This window comes from Cygnus olor, chromosome 2, assembly GCF_009769625.2.
Source record: "Cygnus olor isolate bCygOlo1 chromosome 2, bCygOlo1.pri.v2, whole genome shotgun sequence".
Lineage (NCBI taxonomy): Eukaryota > Metazoa > Chordata > Aves > Anseriformes > Anatidae > Cygnus > Cygnus olor.
The window spans coordinates 64,073,748-64,091,684 of NC_049170.1; the positions used below are offsets into that span (position 1 = coordinate 64,073,748).

The following is a 17,937-nucleotide window of genomic DNA, read 5'->3' on the forward strand; positions in this document are numbered from 1 at the left end:
TTGTTACAGGAAGGCTTGCGTGCCTATAGCAAGTGGAGATCTCTGGACTCACCTTATCCTTGTCACCACAAACGAATAATTAAATTAAATCAGATGCAGATGAGAAAGATTCAGCCTTTCTCTCTCCTCTTTGGAACAAACAGTTGAGAATTGCTAGCACCATAAAGAATAAAAGACAACTTCAGAAGAAAAACAATGTTCCAAGAATCATCACAACTCAGATTTTTATTCAACAGCAAAGTTGAAGGGAATATTGTTTTCTCCCTCCAGGGCAAATGTTCCAAATGGAAATTAAGTAAAAATATTGCCCCCCCAAAGTACTCACAATGAAATTAGTTTTCTTTAAATATATTTGTTTGGCAAAATAAAATAAAAAAATTAGAACCCGTACAAAAAAAAATCCCTTGCAAATTCTTAACACTGTAGCAATGACAACAATGTAAACCTGAATGTTTGGCATTTATAATTTGTGGAAATTACTATTGAACTTTGGACCAAGAAAATAAAAATCACTTTGAATAGCAACAAGCCAATTTTAGAGGCAATTGAGGCTTAGGGAATGCTACAGGGACAGGACACAATGGTGGCTTCATACACAGTTTGTACTAGTGATCTGCTAGTGTAGGCCTATTTAAGAGCTGGGAGGAAAAGAAGTTAAAAGCTGTTGCAGCATTGCAGCGTATGGTACAGCAAAAACCTGCAGACTTTCCATTATGGGAGCTGATCAGTTGGGTGAAGGCTGGTGACGAGAACTGAGATGACAGTGGAAAGAATAATGACAGTGACGAATGGCATGAGTACCGGGAAGCAGTTAACATTTTTTTTGTCATTGCATTGGATTCAGTTGTGAGCAGACTCTTGGGAGTGCCTGGGGAAATCTTCTGCTCACAGTAGCTGCTTCTGCTCCCTACCTCCCTCCTCCTTCCAGTTAAAGCCTCTGCCCTGCCAAGTGGGTGTCACAGGCATGCAGTTTGATAACACCATCCTTTAGTTAAGAATGTCTATTCCAGTATTAAAAATGTAAAAAAAGTCCTTGGGAGGGTGCTTCTTAGTGGCAGTCTTTGCCTTAAGCAAGGCCAATGGCCTGCAATTAAAAGTTAATTAAAGCAATGTGGATTTGGATGAGCAATGGGGAAGATGGGAATGGGGAAGGATGGGATGCAGGGAACAGGGAGGAATGCAAGTGTTTCTACACTCCTCCCCAAAGCCAAAATCCAAGGTGCACAACCGGCTTTTCTTTTTTTCTCACAAACTCTTCTTTTCTTTCTTTCTTTCTTTTTTTTTTTTATATCTCTCCAGTTATAATATTTCCAGTTTCAAAGCAAGTTTCAGTGGCAGCCTCAGTTACAGTCATAAACAAAGTCGTAGTTGCTGGGCTCCTTTGGGATAGGTGGGGGAGCATCTGGGATCTGTATGTTTTCCAAGTCAAGGAGGCGTAGCTTTATCTCCATGCTGAGCAGCGTGTCTAAGTCATTCCGCGTTAGATCACTCAACATATCCTTCCCAAGGAGGGCATTCAGCCCATCGGTCCATACACAATACTGCACGGGGAAAAGATAAAAATTATCATTAATAGACTTTCTGCACATAAATTGTTTGTCTGGCTTGGTCCTCCACAGTTACTGCTCCCTCAAGGAGACCTAAAATGAGGTTGATTCATTCTACCAGCTTGTATCATGAAGAAGGCATGTTCCACTGATATGCTCAGAAAATAGGTAAAGAACTCCCTTAACTGAGAAGAAATGACAACGTGTAGGTGGTTGGACAGTTAGGTATCTCCTCCAAGCTTCTTGTTCTCAACAGTTATGGGAGAAAGAATGATACCTAACCTAGGACACTGAACATCTGGAGATGCCTCCTTCTCCCCGTCTTTCTCTTTCCCCAGTACTTAGAAGAGAGCCTGATTATCCTACACCAAACTTTTAATTCCAAGACAGCTAAGTCAGGTGAGGTGAATACCAGCCAAAATTCACCCTTACTCCTTCCATAAGAAATCCTCTACCAACTATCTAATTTACAGCAAAACAAGCCATAATAAGGTGGTATCAACTGACGTGTGGGAATAGGCTCCCATTGACATACCCATGCCTACTTTACCACTATTTTACAGAGCACAAAATAACATATTGTAAAAACTGCAGTCAGTCAATGCTGTGTCCTTCACGAAAATTAAATGCCAAGCTACCTGGTGTAATTCCAAATGCTGCAAATGCTGAACTGGCCTCTAAAATCCCTTCTCTTTGTTGTTAACTTTTTCATAATAGGAAATGCTATCTTTCTCAATGACTGACAGCTTGAGATAAACATGGGCTGAATATTTTAAATATGCAACAAAACCGTTGGAGATTGGTGATCTACAGTCAACTTAAATCAAACAAGTCCCTTTCATTTATTACTATAAGCCATTTATGCAACTATGAACAGAAGTACTCAAATGCTACCATCTAAAAATAAAGATTGCAATCATGAACTTGTGTCCTAGTTTGCAGGAGAAAATTAAATCAACCGTAACTACATTTTTATCTTACAAATACTTCTGCTAGATTTCATGCAAAAAAAAAAAGAATTTTAAATTTAGCTGACCATTTGCTACATGATATTGCCAAGTTTAAAGATAGTCACAGTTGACTTCATCCTACACCAGAAATGAAGATTATTTTTAAGACAGAGAGAAAACCCCCTCTTGGGGTATGTCTTCATCTAGAAAAAGGGCATGCATTTGAAATAGGATAGTTAACGCACTTCAACACCCAAAGTGAAATCCGACCCATTTAAGTCAGTAATGAAACAGGAGCAGAGCTAGAATTTCACCCAGGGTGTTGGAAAGCCATGCTGCAGCTTTGGTATGAGATTAACTATCTAGAAAAGACTTGATGGTTCAGGCTGTCCTGCTCACAGTACTAAGGAAGCAACTACCTTGCCTATTCTAGGCCCTCAAAGTATGTCACTGAAGACTTTTAAAGTATGCAGCTTTTGTGGAGTGTATGCGGATTATCAAGAAAAGAGCTATCCTAGAAATGTAATTATTTTAAAACATACTACTTTTATTTATTTTTTACTATCAACTTAAAATCTTTATTTGGGAAAGTTTCCCCAGTATTCATTTTAAGAAAAGGATCAGAAAGGCAAAAGGCTCTGCTCAGGTTACAGAAGTGCAGTGCATCCATTCAATAGACGCAGCATTTGACGTAAATCGTCCATCACCTGCTCAGTGAGTATAGCCAGCACTTTCTCCAGGGAGGAATCGCAGTGAGCCAGAAAGCAGAACTACGGTTCTTTCCTCTTCCAGATATACCTCATTCAGCGCCCACAGAAACCAAATTCTGGCCACAATTCAGATGAGTGCAATGGCCTGGAAAAGGGGCTTCCTCTCTAATCTCCATGTTGGCAAGTGCATCTAATTAAACTCCTGCACATTTTGAGCAGAGAGAAATCCTAATGAGATGGTGGAAAAACAGAGGCACTCATTCAGAAGCTTTTTTCTTTTTAATATGCAAAACAGACTAAGAGCCACTGAAAAATTAATTTACTACGGATTCATTTTCATAAAATTCCAATGAAACCTAATTATAGCTTCCCTCATCAGTTTCTCTGTCAAAAATCAAGGATAAGATTAATCCACCTTTTTGCTGTGTAGTTGAAACCAGCTATTAGTATTCAAATGAAAAACAAATACGATGGAGTGATCTCACAGTGCTGAATTCTCTGGCTAGCAGTAAGCTCCAACAGATGGCTAAGGGTATTGCCAAATTTAAGAGTAAAAGAATGAGGTCCAAATCTCAACGACATTGGTTCTGTAATGAGATTTTATTAAAGAAATACCCTGGGAGTCAAGCAGCGGAACCAGACAACCAGAAAGGTTGTGCAGGCTCCATTCTTGAAGGTTTTCCAGATCCATCTGGATACAGCCCCGAGCAACCTGATCTGAGTTCACTGCTGACCTGCTCTGAGCAAGAGGTTGAACAGGGGACCTCCCAAGGTCTCTTACAATCTGAATTATCCTATGATCCTACTTCAATTTTTGTTTTTAGGTCACACTCTATTCCCAATTCAAATCTCTCTACAATCATAAGGACTGCAGAAGTATTTGAAAAAAATCACCCGGCAAGTCTGACCTTACAGATTTCATGTACTAACATAATGCACTAATATTTCTGGCACTTCATGCAAAGCTATCGAAATCATGAGATGTCACCTATCAAATCTCCCAAGTTGACAACATGGCTAAACCAGCACTTTTATCAACAAGCATGTCAGTCACTTTGATGAAGAGTCATAAGCTTCAGAACAACTTATTTGCTTTCCCTCATGGGTGCTCCCTCTGTATACTTATAATTTTTACTTGAATTGCAACTCACTCCTCTATAGGCCATGAAAAAGTCCAGGGGAAGGGAGATGCCCTTTGGGAAACGTTCACTTGGGAACTGTGAAGTAGCAGCAGAGATTGCTGCCTTTAGCCCCTTTTTTGAGCGTACTCGTTTTGTTTCAAAGAAGCTGCACATGATCAAAAAGAGAAATAAAGATAATAGGCATGTTATCACAATCACTAGCAAGGGGTTAGTACATCTCACGATGCTACTGCCCATCAGTAGGATGCAGTAGCAGTTGTTGAACATTTAGACCATTAAAATACACTTGAAACCTTAAGCTATATTTGCCAGAGAAGTAGCTTTGATTTTCATGACCAATGGCTCTTACGAGCTGAAACAGACTAGAATTTAATTTCTGGAGAATTTATATCAGAAAGCCTCTAACATACATCCAGTTTAAAAGATGAAGACGATTGTGTTTGGCTTAGACTGACAGCTCTAATGCTGCATTATGCCTGGAGCCTACTGCTCATTTCTCTTGGATGAAAATTTACCAGCAAACCTTTCTCTGGAATGAACATACTTGAAAATGACACTCAAATATTAATACCCAGGAAAATCCAAATGAGTATAACCTCATTTCTTCTCCTAAAATTAACTTTTATTTGAAGGTTTTTATCCAGAATTGCAAATGTTGAAGCTGTGTGACTAAATATACTTCACTTGCAATGCAATTTCATGCACTTTAATAACACTACAGTATAATGCAGTTAAATGCAGTCTTCTGTGTTTCATCATCTCAAGGTAGTGTCCTGTACTGAGACCAAACGTAACACCATAAAATAAGTGTGCAGATGAAAAACTAACTCCTGTGACTTTACAGACAAGATGGGAAAACTTTACTACTTCTTTACTTTTTTAACATAGGGTACTCTGCTAAATCTTTATTGGGAAATTCCAAGTTCTCGGAGTGAATCACTTTTGATTATTCCACATACTTAGATAAATTAGTTCCACCGTCTTCCAAAAGGCAATGATGTTTTCTTATTTTGTTTTGTTATCAAGTAAGAGAAAGGAGCAGGGGGAGACTGCCATTGTGCCTTGCTATTTGTATTTACACTGTCTTTATGCAAGTGAGACCGATTGCAAACCCCTTTTGCATCAACCTATGGAGATGCAAGAGAAAGGACATTCTGTGATCGCCTGTCATAAATGGTCTTAAGCAGCATGAAATGAAGAAAATGGGGATATGCTGTTCTGGAGAACACAAGTCATTGGCTGAAATTGAGACCTAGGGATGGTATAACTTCCCCTGATTATATTGGCACGATCAAGATGAGCTGAGGACAGCAGTGATTCATGAACAGCTTGCCTGTGCATATCATTGGTGTTGAAATAAAGTTCACCAAAGTGAACACACAGCAAAATACTCCAGTGTCTAAAGCAGACCAGACAAAGAGAAATCTTTATTACACCAGGAAATGATGAGCAAGGTCTGTGTAACTGTGAGGTCAGCGTCCAAGCTCTTTTCTTTCTCTTATGGTATGCATTTCAGTAGGGCTTAGAAATACTGTCCTGGAATTCAGATCCCACAGTGCTCTATGGCATTCAAATAGAAAACATGTAGCTCAGGATATGCATGAAAATTGCAGGTCTTGCTCACATACTAATCCCTGTGCTTTCAGGTTGTTGTGAGATATGGCACAGGTTCAGATTGTCCTGTACTCTGTGACAGGATGACCATTCTTATGTTCTTTAAAAGCTGGCTGCTACCACAAGGGAACTAAGAAGGCTTCAAAGAAGTTTCTGTACCCCGAACTTGACTTACCTCATGCTTGTCCGGAGCAATGAAATTCAACTGGCCACTTGAGTCATACAATATAGAGAACGCAAGCTCTAGCACTTCCTGGAATAAGACAAAGAAACATATGTTAATGCACCATGAGAAGCACTCAGGCATTGAGATCTTTCTTTCTTTATTACCCCTTGTTCCCCAAAACAAGTGAGAAAATAGGTTATGATACTCCCCTTGCCTGGCCAAAGGTGCAGGAGTACCAGACTGCACAACAAGAAGCCCAACACAGATGCTTCAGATGAAGCTAACTCACCTCGCTTAGTGCTGACTGCTACTCACTTGGTCACAGATTACTTTGAGTTCAGATTTGAGCTAGGTAATGGTGAGGACTAAAATCAATATAACCCATAATAGTACACATGCAACAAACTCTCTGTGAAGGCCCATGGTTTCTTCAATTTGCATGGATTGACTTGCAAACTAGCAAAGTTCTGTAGGTTTGATTCCTTATGTCAAAAATCTTGTCAGGACAGTTAATCTTCTGATATATACTGACGTTTTTGTTCACTGCTGGAAATCTGTGAAATTATTTATTCTCAGGAGATTTCTGTCATTTTGTCTTTACCTGAATGAGAATCAGCAGACTCAAACTGAACAATCTGGCTTACTTGGTTGTGAAGACCAAAATTAATCTTGGGAGAGGAAAAATCATCATTTTTCTCCTCAGCACTGAAGATGGAATTTTAAAGGTTGCCAAAGTGAATTCATTAAGCATGGGTCTTCCCTAAAAGGCACCTGGAGCTACGTTCCTATGGGGAAACACAACCAATTTGAATAAATAATGAACTTTCACTGTCCAGCAGTAAGCACATAATGTTATAATGGTTACTGCACACATCACTACAAGCACTGCTACAAGAATTTCACAACCTGTAAGCGAGCTGATACAGAAATAATTACTTTGTGGGGAAAAAAAAAATGGCTCCAGCAGGAGAATGCTGACTCAGAACTACTTTGATCTGTATCATAAGTCCTATTCCTTATGCCTCTTGGCTTCCTGAGCCTCACAGTACCAATACTGGTCACCTTCGCTGACTCTCAGCTGACAACAGGCCCTGCATGCCGGCAGCAACAAGAGCATTGCTTCTTAAATTTACTACACCTAGTTTTAAAACAGAAGATTTGACTGCAGGAAATGCAGCATATGTGTTGGTCTGGATTCCTAACCTGATCTCATGATTCAAAACTGGCACAGATTCTTGGATTTCAGTAAGGGTTACTTCATTTTTGAACCTGTCTGATTAAGAGCAGAATCTGAATCATAAAAACTTGTAATCCTTAGGGATAATCTTGGCTGAGCATAGATCAGGATCTCATGGGAAATGCTGTTGGTTTCCTTGAATTTAGTTATTAGGTCCAATTTGCTGTATTGCCAAGCCAGGGGAGACAAGTCTGTGCCCAAGGAAGCTGCAGCTACTAATACCATTGGTGCATTAAGCAAACAAATTGCTCATGCTTCACATAGCCTTTTGGTGTTTTAGGCATGTCTCTCAGCCACACCTTATTAAGAGTGGTATCTCTCATTACACAAACAAATTTACCTCTGCCCACACGAACCTGGCATTATCTCCTCACAGAGTGTTATAAATTACTGACATCAGAACATGCCAAGTCACGCAACTGAGGTTGTGAAAATGAAATACATCATTGCAAAAAGGGCTTTTACTACTCTACTATGAAGTTCCTGAATTTCATGAAGGTCAACAATCCTACAGGCCTGGCCTCTGAATATTTGTCCTTTGAGGAATTTCAAAGGACTGAAGATCTTCTTTATTTCAAACAAAGGAAAAGAAGAGAAAATTCCTGCCTGAAAGAGGAACATCCCAAGGACACAGGTTTGGTCATTCCCAGTCAAGTAGACAGAAAGGCCTAGACTGAAGGCGCCAAGCTTCCTTTTATGTGGGAAAGTGGAAGTTTGGCAGCTCTGGCTCCAGTTCAGCTTCTTTGTTGGCTGCTGCTGGGACTTAAAGGCTCAGGAATTGCAACTTCCAGGCTCCAGCGTCTCTATCATCTCAGGCACAGCAAACCATCAAGGGAAATGGAAGCCTAAGGAGCTGGAGTTGCCAACTGGCCCTCCACACTGACAGTGGTCTCAGTAGTTGAGCCGGCTTACCTGTGGCTGACCACCCACATGGTTTTGTTATGTTCTCATCAACGACAGGTGAGGATTCTGAGGAATGAGCAGTTCCTAAAGGAAAACTGTTCAGTCTCCATTAGCCATCTCTTCTGTTTTCTGTCCTACTTGTCAATTTTTCTCAAAGTCATTTTCCACTCCAGCCTTTTACACCAGAGCTAGATCTCTTGGTCTCTGGTCTTCCTCCCCTATCATTTCTTCCTTCCAGGAGAATCAGTTCCTTCCTTCTTTCTTTTGCTTTACACCCCACCCCCACCTCAACCTGACGAACTCACTCCCTTGACACTTTTAACTCCTTCCACCCTTGCACATTTCAGACATCTGTCCTTCCCTAGATGTTTGCAAAGGGAAATGGCACTGGGACCCACAATGTGCCTCTCTTTTGAGGTACATTCCTGAAAACAGGAAAAAAGAGGCTGCACCTGGTTGCAGGACATTTCAGTTCCACAGGGAATTGAATTTCAATTGGTTTCGATTCCACAGGGAATTGCAGGTGGTATGAGGGGAAACATGCTCTTCCACTCCCAAAACTTCTCCCTCTCTCCTTCAATCTCTCATATAGGCCAATAGGAGACACACTATTTATGATAAACTGATATCTTAAGTCTCTGTAGCTGAGTGATCCCATGCAGCTGTAATGACCTCAGTACCTCTCCCTACTCTGTTGTCAACAGCCTCAGCCAATGTCTTTTGCCAAAGGCTGAGATAACAGCCATGTTAAGTTTACTTGCCAGAGTCAGAAGAACCTCTTCAGAGAATTACATATACATGCAGTGGCAGGGCACTTGTTCAACCAACATGAAATAAAAGGGAAGTTGCAAAGGAACAGCGAAGTGAGCAGAATCAGTTCTGCTGAATAAAAAGGCATCAAGCCTGAAGCCTGCTGCATCAACAAATAAAGGTTGAAAGAAGAATATGTACAAATACACAGCAATATTTTATCCAAATTCTTCTCTCAAGCTTTGTTTTGAATGCTTTGAAATCTAGTATATTTCATGTCCTTGAAATTCATTAATATTACTCAAGAGTCAGAAAAGAGGACTTCAAATTTAAGAACACAAGATGAACAATGATGGACTCAGGTCTGGTCCTATCATGTTGTTCCAGCTTCATAAGCATGCAAATTCCAACTCAGTTTAACTCTTATTTATTTCTAAATGATCCCACTGGAAGAATAATAGCCATGTGCCAGCAAATGATGAGATGCTGAAGCCTTTGTTATGGACATTCTGCCAGTTCCAGCTATATTCAGAGCAGTGGCATTCTGCCATTCTATTTTCTTTTCAGCCAATAAATAAACATTAAGGTGGTCAATATATGTATATATATACACCTTATACATACACACACACACACACAGAGAAAGCGCCAAACAAAAAGACCTCTCAAAAAATATATCACCAAGTGTGAAATTCCAAGAAGGGAAAGGTTTCATACACCAAAATCAGCCAAATTGCATTCTGCGCTGGGCTTTTTCCTTTTCATCTCACTGTCCACATTAACTTGGTACTCAGCAAACAATGATGTGTTATTCCTATGATGCTGGTTAAATTGTTGCAATATTGTACAACAGCTGTAGATGCAGATGTGCTACCTATCAGCTCCTGATCTTCACATCCCCAGCCAGAAGTTTACACCAGTCCAAAGCCATTTTACCCAAGGAAATGGGACAATGCTGGCAGCTGAGGACAAAATGGTCTGCAGTTCTGCTATTTAGCATTAAATACTATCTAGACATTACTGCTCCATAAAGATGACACATTTCCGTCACTGACACCCACTGCTTTCGTTGCTCCTATCTTTCCTCTTTGTGAGGACATATGAGAGCTAAGACAAGGAAGCACTAGAAATACTTTATATGCATCATATAAATGCCCCAGCAAAATGCTGTTGATGGTTCATCTGTAACTTGGGACATGAGTTGTATGCAATCTATTGTGCACGTGTGTTAGTGCTCTGATTCCAAAAATTAACTAGGAAAGATACTCCTGGGATTTTTTTTTCCTCGCTTGGCTTGACTTTTTTTCATTTCTGACTCTATAAAGTTAATGCTGAAAAGAGATGACGGTATCCTGATAGATTTAAAGCATCTTTGTCTGTGTTTCTTATACATGAACAATTGAGATGCTCTGTATATCTCCCTCCAGCCATAGTTAAGGCAAGAAAAGTCAGCAATGAAGCTGCAACAGTTGTGTGACATAGTTTTGACAGTGTCCTTTCATTTTCTATAGCTCCTCTCAGAATTGTTTTCTCCATATTTTATTTGAATACTAGGTGCGTGCATTTTGTTTTCAAAGTCTCAAAGCAGGAACTCTTAACTTTAGAATTTTGTCCACCAAAATCTCTTTCTAGTTGGACCCCAAACTCCTCAATTTCAGGTAACTAGAAACTGACTCAAATCCTCTGATCCGTCTCACAAAGCTCAGGGTATGGTTCTGCGTCAGACTGAACATCATTAGGATCTCATTCTTACTTGTAAGGTCATTGGTCAACCCAATGGAAATTTCATTAATATATATCATATGATATGGTATGAATACCTTCACCATCAAATAAGTGAGACTTTGCTAGTAATTCAATTTCTTCTTGCTGTGGTGGCAATTGTTACTAACAAAAACGTCCAAGATTCTGGCAGTGTACAACTTGAGTCTTAGCTTAAGCTCAACCTGAAATTCTGAAATGTAGCATAAATCTAATTGAAGCTGACCATGTCTCCTACATTTTTTTTCCAAATGCACTGCTAAACACATCCTTATTCACCTCATTAACTACCTAGCATCTACCATACATCCTTTTGTTGGCAGTAATTTTTCTACCTGAATGGATTTGAAGTTATCAACAGCTGGACATTAATTGCAATTTTGGCATGTGCCTGTGTTCACTGTATGTCAGCTCATTGGAGAATACAGCTGGAACAAGCTAGTTATTTATCAGAGACAACGTAAGAGTAGGTACCAACAGTCACTGCTGCTCTGCTCTATAGCAGCAGTCAAAACCGCTTGACTTTAGAGGTAGAAGGCATCACTATTAAAGACTATCCTAATGTGCTTTGGGCATATCACAATGCACATCTGTCATGAAATCTGAGTAAAGGAAAGTAGGCTGTCCTAATAATTTAACTCAGATGGGCTGAGGCGAAAACAAAGTGTGCGTGTATATACAGAAAGGTGGCAGACTGGAATGAAAAATATCTGTATTAGTTTAGGGAAGGCCAAGTTGACAAGCTTTGTATTCCAGGGTATGCATTTATAAGAGTTTGAGAAACATACCTTGTTTTGTTTAAGAGCTCCTTTCTCCTTCATGTGAGGGCAGTCTTTCCCAGTCACAACAGCTTTTATATCTGCCACTGGCACTGCATTAAAAAATCCAAAAGCAATGACAAAAACAAAACAAAACAAACAAACAGGAAAAAAAAACAGAAGATGAGTTATAACCAAGATGTGTAAAAGCTACAGAATCGAAAAAGAGGCAAGACCAGAGTGTTAAAACTGTATACAAACACACACACCATCATTTCCAGTCTGTTCTAAGAAATAAATATGTAAGAACAACTAGAACAGGCATCAGTGGTTCCTGACAAAATTTCAAGCATCTGGACAAAATTTCAAGCATCAAGCATTTTGCCTGGCAGAGAAGGACCTGGGAGTATTGGTTGATAGTCGGCTGAATATGAGCCAGCAGTGTGCTCAGGTGGCCAAGAAGGCCAACAGCATCCTGGCTTGTATTAGAAACAGTGTGGCCAGCAGGACTAGGGAAATGATTGTCCCCCTGTACTCGGCTCTGGTGAGGCCGCACCTCGAGTACTGTGTTCAGTTTTGGGCCCCTCGCTACAAGAGGGACATGGAGGTGCCCGAGAGAGTCCAGAGAAGGGCAACGAAGCTGGTGAAGGGTCTGGAGAACAAGTCTTACGAGGAGCGGCTGAGGGAGCTGGAATTGTTCAGCCTGGAGAAGAGGAGGCTTAGGGGAGACCTCATCGCTCTCTATAGGTACCTTAAAGGAGGCTGTAGAGAGGTGGGGGTTGGTCTATTCTCCCACGTGCCTGGTGACAGGACAAGGGGGAATGGGCTAAAGTTGCACCAGGGGAGGTTTGGGTTGGATATTAGAAAAAACTTCTTTACTGAAAGGGTTGTTAGGCATTGGAATGGGCTGCCCAGGGAAGTGGATGAGTCACCATCCCTGGAGGTCTTTAAGAGACGTTTAGATGTCGAGCTTAGTGATATGGTTTAGTGGAGGACTTGTTAGTGTTAGGTCAGAAGTTGGACTAGGTGATCTTGGAGGTCTCTTCCAACCTAGATGTTTCTGTGATAAAAAGCTGATATTTTCTTGCCTGTTGAGATTACCTTGGGAAAAAGCTTTTCATATAGACATGTACCTGCATCCTGATAGTTTTTATGTGTACTCGGTGTACTTGTGTACCTAGACAGCATACACTGATCACTCTCTTACTTAATGTAATATGCCTGCCCTCTTTTTGCTCTTCCCCAGACATGTGGAGAGAGGATCCTGGGCATGCTGGACCCTTGATCTCACTTGATACTGCTGTCCTTCTGTTAATGCCTCTTTAAGTTTTTCAAATACATATATATATATATATATAATGTTTTTTTCTTACTGCCATCAGCATTTTAGTCACTTCTAGTACTAACAGGAATGAGGACTACCAAGGCTTATAATGACCCATTCCAATTGCTTTAAGAAGAAAAATTATCAGAAATCATTAAAAAAAAAAGTTATAAAAAGTTTTGGAAGCTGCTGTCACCCAGACTCACTCAGAGAGTAAACCTCATGAGGTCATTAAAACATCAAGACAAATTTCTCTAAGCTTCAAGTGGAAGTCAATTTTCCAACTGTAATTACATTACAGAGAATCTATACAATCCACAATACAATACTGTCAGCAAGAGACAAAGTTTCTACAATCTATAAATTATTCATTATCATTGCAACTTTAGGAAAGCATCATATATATAGAACAGCATAATAATATGAAAGCCTGAGACTTCAAATGGTACCAGAAGATGACTACAAGATCCTGGAGGGTGTAAGCACAGGTTCGGTGTGCTCACAATGGATAGAGCCCTGAAAAAGAGGGCAGCTGCTTTCTGTTCCAGCTGGAACAGTTTGTTTAACTGTGCCAACCTGAAGAGAGAAATGACATTCACAGAAGTAAAAAAGTCTAAAAATATAAAATAAAATAAAAAACAACAAGAACAACAAACACACACACAAAACAAACAACAAAAACAACAACAACAACAAACAAAACAAAAACAACAACAACAAACAACCAAAACCAACCAATCAAACAACAAACAAGCCACCATTTAGTTTTTGAAAATAGACACTAGTTATTCAGGCTGGGCAAGGAGCACACAAAATGTCTTATGCTACTTCTCTCAGCCCTCCAGTTTCTTACATACGTATTTTCTTTCATCTGTTGACCTGTTCACAAGTACTGACAATCTTAACGATCAGCAAAAGTGAGAAGAGTGAGATCATCTAAAGGCACATCCTTCCCCAGAGATGGAAACCACCACATTTGGTACATGGAGAACATTAAACATCATATTCAGACCTTAATAGCTCAAAATTCAGTATATATCTATCCACAGAACACCTAAGAATTTTTTGAAAATATTCTGTAAAATTCCCAAGCCAGTTTGGCCCGACCTGTTTAAAATAGTGCCACTTTAAAATCTCACATCTTGTAATATTCTCAACTCTGTTTCATTAAACCCTAATGTGGGGCACAGTATGGTAAATCTTACATCTTTCACAGCCTGAAAAGTCTGAGAAATTTAAGAAATAACCGTATCTTCCTCAAACTGCATCAGGATCTGCACTGCCAGCAGGCATGCACAGGGAACCCATGAGTCTGACCCACTGGTTCCTAAAGCAGGATCCTGCTGTCCCAATGGGATCGTGACATTCCCAAGTAGTCTCAAGAGCATGTGGGAAATGCAAATGCAAAGTGAAGCCTGCAGTCCGGGTTGGGGTTTTGAGCATGGAAATATGCTCAAAGCAACCAAATCTGGGAACTGCTGGTCCAGGAACTGTGCCTGCAATTCAAGTGTGACCTTCATTCTTTTTCTGCCATTCTCATACTACTGTAACTTTCAAGGGCAATTTCTCTAAGCCTTGTCCAGTAAAATAGTGTCTTCCAGTGCCAATGCAGCAATTTGAGAACCTGTCCTACATTCTGCCAAGACTGCAGTAAAAGCCTGAAACATCCTGGAGGAAGGTACTAAAAACAAGTGAATGTGACAGTGAACTGTCAGGGCTTCAGCATTAGACAGGTTCTTCCTTCTCTCCAAGTCTGTGTCTGGGAACACTTAGAAATTTTAAAAGGTGCTGCCTGCAGATAGGTTGGGGGACCAGAGAAGAGAAACAGTTCTTTGTTTTACTAACATACAGAAAAGTTTAAATCACTGATTTTCTCCTTTCTCAGTTTGCAGGCTGGAGAAACTTCTGTCATCTCCAAAATTATTCTGTTATTTCATGAAAGAAATGGAACCACCAACTTGAATACTTGTACAAGTGTGTCTGATTTGATAATGCTGAGAATGGCGTTTATTACTAATGGCAGTTCAGAAAAGAACAGAAAAAAATTATTCTTTATTCAGTGCTTGATTTCTTGATGTCATTTTCTGGTGACGGAACCACACTGGTCATTGTCTCAGTCATCAAAAACAACTTCCCTGGGACTGCAGGTTGAAACTCTACAAGTCATGTTGAAGGACTAAGGAGAACTTTTCATGAGAGCATGATTTTCTGAAGGGTTCCAAAATGACTTTGGTCCCTACAAAATATCCCAAGAAATCTCATGGTAGGAGCTGTCACAAAGGCACGTCCCCTCCCAACAAAGTAACTGTGAGGTCCTATCAACACCACTCACAGCAATGTGTTGTCTTTAAGTCCGCTTGCCATGATAATGAAAAAGACCTCTGTTTGCCATGGATTTCTCCTCCAGTCACTAGATTGTTTGCAGCAGAAGAAACAGCTGTCTCCATGGACAGAAAGTGCTTCTGAATATGCCAAAGTATTTTAATGTGACATCTGCAGTTAGATGAGGAATGAAAATAAACTGTGTTCCTCCCCATGAAACGCACGACATTTCCAAACTGAATGAAATTATAAGCTCATTGGGAAGCTGAGCTCAGTCCTCATACATGCTTGCCAAAACCAGGACAGCAGTGTTTGAATGCATGAGTAAATGTCCTCTGCTATCTATCTTCATGAACAGAGCTGTTGATAACGTCCTGTATTAAGAAAAACCCACTACTAGTTATAAAGAGCTTGAAAGAAGCAAAAGTAGCACAATCCTTGTGCATGACTTACATTTATCTTGCAAGGAATCATGAGGGACTTCTCCCTGGGGACTTTCTTCCAAGTCTCCGTAGTGCAACACCTTATGATTCGGCGAAAGTCGACAATACCAAAATTTGTCTGTTAAAATAAAGGCATTAAACAAGGTCACTGACATGTCTTCATTAGCATTATCAACTGGATACTCAAATGAGGCGCTACAGGGAAGGACTGTCCCCCCCATTTTTTTTTAGAAGAAATATTTGTTATGTATGGAAAGTAGGGCAGGGACTTTGCCCAGTAATTTCACTTGCTTAAACATAGCTGGCATTCATTTACCATTTCTGTCTTGATTTTGCCACTGGTTCCAAGGACAAATACTAGCAAGAGGCAGCTGACTTAGTTTTACATGATATTATGTTACCCATGATATTACATACTAGGTAAGTAACCACTGCATTAAGCAGCTAAATTTAACACACCCATAAAAGGTTCATTATTTTGAACCCCCTATGTGAGAATTAAGCCCTGCCAGATGTCACCTGTTGGACATCCAAATATTGATACATTTGAAATATTCCATAACTTAAGAAAATTTTGACTCATGTCTTTTTGTAGTTGAGAGAACACTCCCATATTTATGGGGAGATTGAACACAACAAACACGCAAAGATTTTAAAAACGTTAAGTCCATTGTCTTGTAGATAACTCAGTGGTTGGTGTGTTCACAAATGGGCATGTATGACATTCCTCTTTGCATTTTAGCCCTTCCTAGGAGATGTATATTTATGCCTCCTGCCAAATCCTGTTTCTCAGGATATAACTGCCCTTAGTGATAATTGTTAAAATCTAACCCCTGAAGAACATCAGCTTTGCAGAGCAGGGTTACCACGCTGCCTAGCGGGCAAGGGTGGTGCTTGTCAATTCCCTTTCTGGAACAGCAAGAACAAGGTTACCTTTTCTTGTCAGGGCACTTTCTATTTAATAAATAGATCGCAATGTTAAGCTGTCAAAAATACTGTCTTGTTACAGCCAAGCTATAAACCTCCAGAAGCTTGGAGCAAGGCGAGACGTTAAAGTGCCGGGGGGAGGCAGGGGGCTTCTCTGCCTCTGTGCTCCTCTCACTGCTGGTAGCACTGATGCTGTGCCAAGCAGCAGCCAAAGGGAGAGTTTAGGGGAAATGCTAGCACTGACAAAGCCCCATCATGCTGCTGTCGCCAGGATCGGATGAAGCCACAGCTGGGATAAAACGCCGGAGGAGCTGTACAGTCACCAGAGCCAGCATCTGGGTGTTAGCAAAGCAAGGACTTCGCTCCTTCAGTAAAATCTTCACGGACCCTACTTCTTTTTAAAGGACCCTCTGAAGTCCCCTAGCCAGCCATTTAAAATACAATGCAATATAACACAGAGAAAGGCAATTCAGTTTGAATGGCAAAAGTGGGCTTCCATACAGCTTTTTAGAAGATTTTATCAAAATGCAAAAATGTTTGGAGAAAATAAACCACACATTTCAACCCACTTACTGAGTGTGCAGTCGCTTCTTCTGAAAAGTTTCAAAAGACCTTACCAACCACTGGCAAAAGGTCAACACAGTGATGGGGAAGATTCTGTTTACTTGCTTCAAAGACATACACACTACTAAGAGGTGTGTGGGCAGGAGAGCCTGAGATGATGATTCTGTGATGCATACAAAAAGAGCTGCTGAAATATAAGCATTCCAGGACCGTAAGCAGCACATACCATATTGCACAGTATGGGGTCAAGAGGAAAACCCCACTTACAAAGCATTTGTAGGGATGTGAAACAAGAGCAAGCAGGAGCATTCATTCAGTAGATTGTCATCTGAAGAACACACACAAAACCAATTTGTCGGGCAGTTTGTGCATCAGAAGGATGCGTGTGAAACTTTTCTAGATTCAGAAATTTTACAAAGAACTCTACCAGAAGCATTTCAAAACCTGATGCTTAAAAAATATATCCTGTTAAACCTGATGATAGACTGTCTTGCGCCTTGTCTACCACAGAAAAGCCTCTAGTGACTGTAGCAGGAGGCTACATACCTAGCTTTAACTGCAACTTCGGTGTTTCCAAGACTGTTCAGGACAATATATCCTTCTGACACTAAGATTACAACTACCATTTTTTCCCTAATAAAAGCCAACGTGGTCTCACTACTTTGTCAATAACCTGGTGAAGAGGATGATATAACTGGATAAAATAAAAATAAAAATAAAATAAAATAAAATAAAATAAAATATTATGAATTCCTTTTGACTTAGTGCGGGGCTATGGTTTTTATTGAGGGTTTGAAAAAGGTTGCTTCTTCAGCCTCC

At 40.2% G+C, this 17,937-nt stretch overlaps 1 protein-coding gene across 15 annotated transcripts in view; it reads right to left on the reverse strand.

Annotated features, from left to right (window-relative positions):
• Positions 1-207: 207 nt before the first annotated feature.
• Positions 208-17,937, reverse strand: part of ELMO1 (engulfment and cell motility 1) — a 310,022-nt gene continuing 292,292 nt past the window's right edge. For all 15 annotated transcript variants that reach the window (XM_040545682.1, XM_040545678.1, XM_040545686.1 and 12 more), the window contains 4 exons: positions 15,638-15,745; positions 11,569-11,651; positions 6,139-6,216; positions 208-1,541 (listed from right to left, as the gene is read on the reverse strand). In XM_040545682.1, coding sequence (XP_040401616.1) covers positions 1,341-1,541; positions 6,139-6,216; positions 11,569-11,651; positions 15,638-15,745 — 470 coding nt within the window. In that variant the 3' untranslated portion in view covers positions 208-1,340. The remainder of the gene's footprint in view (positions 1,542-6,138; positions 6,217-11,568; positions 11,652-15,637; positions 15,746-17,937) is intronic.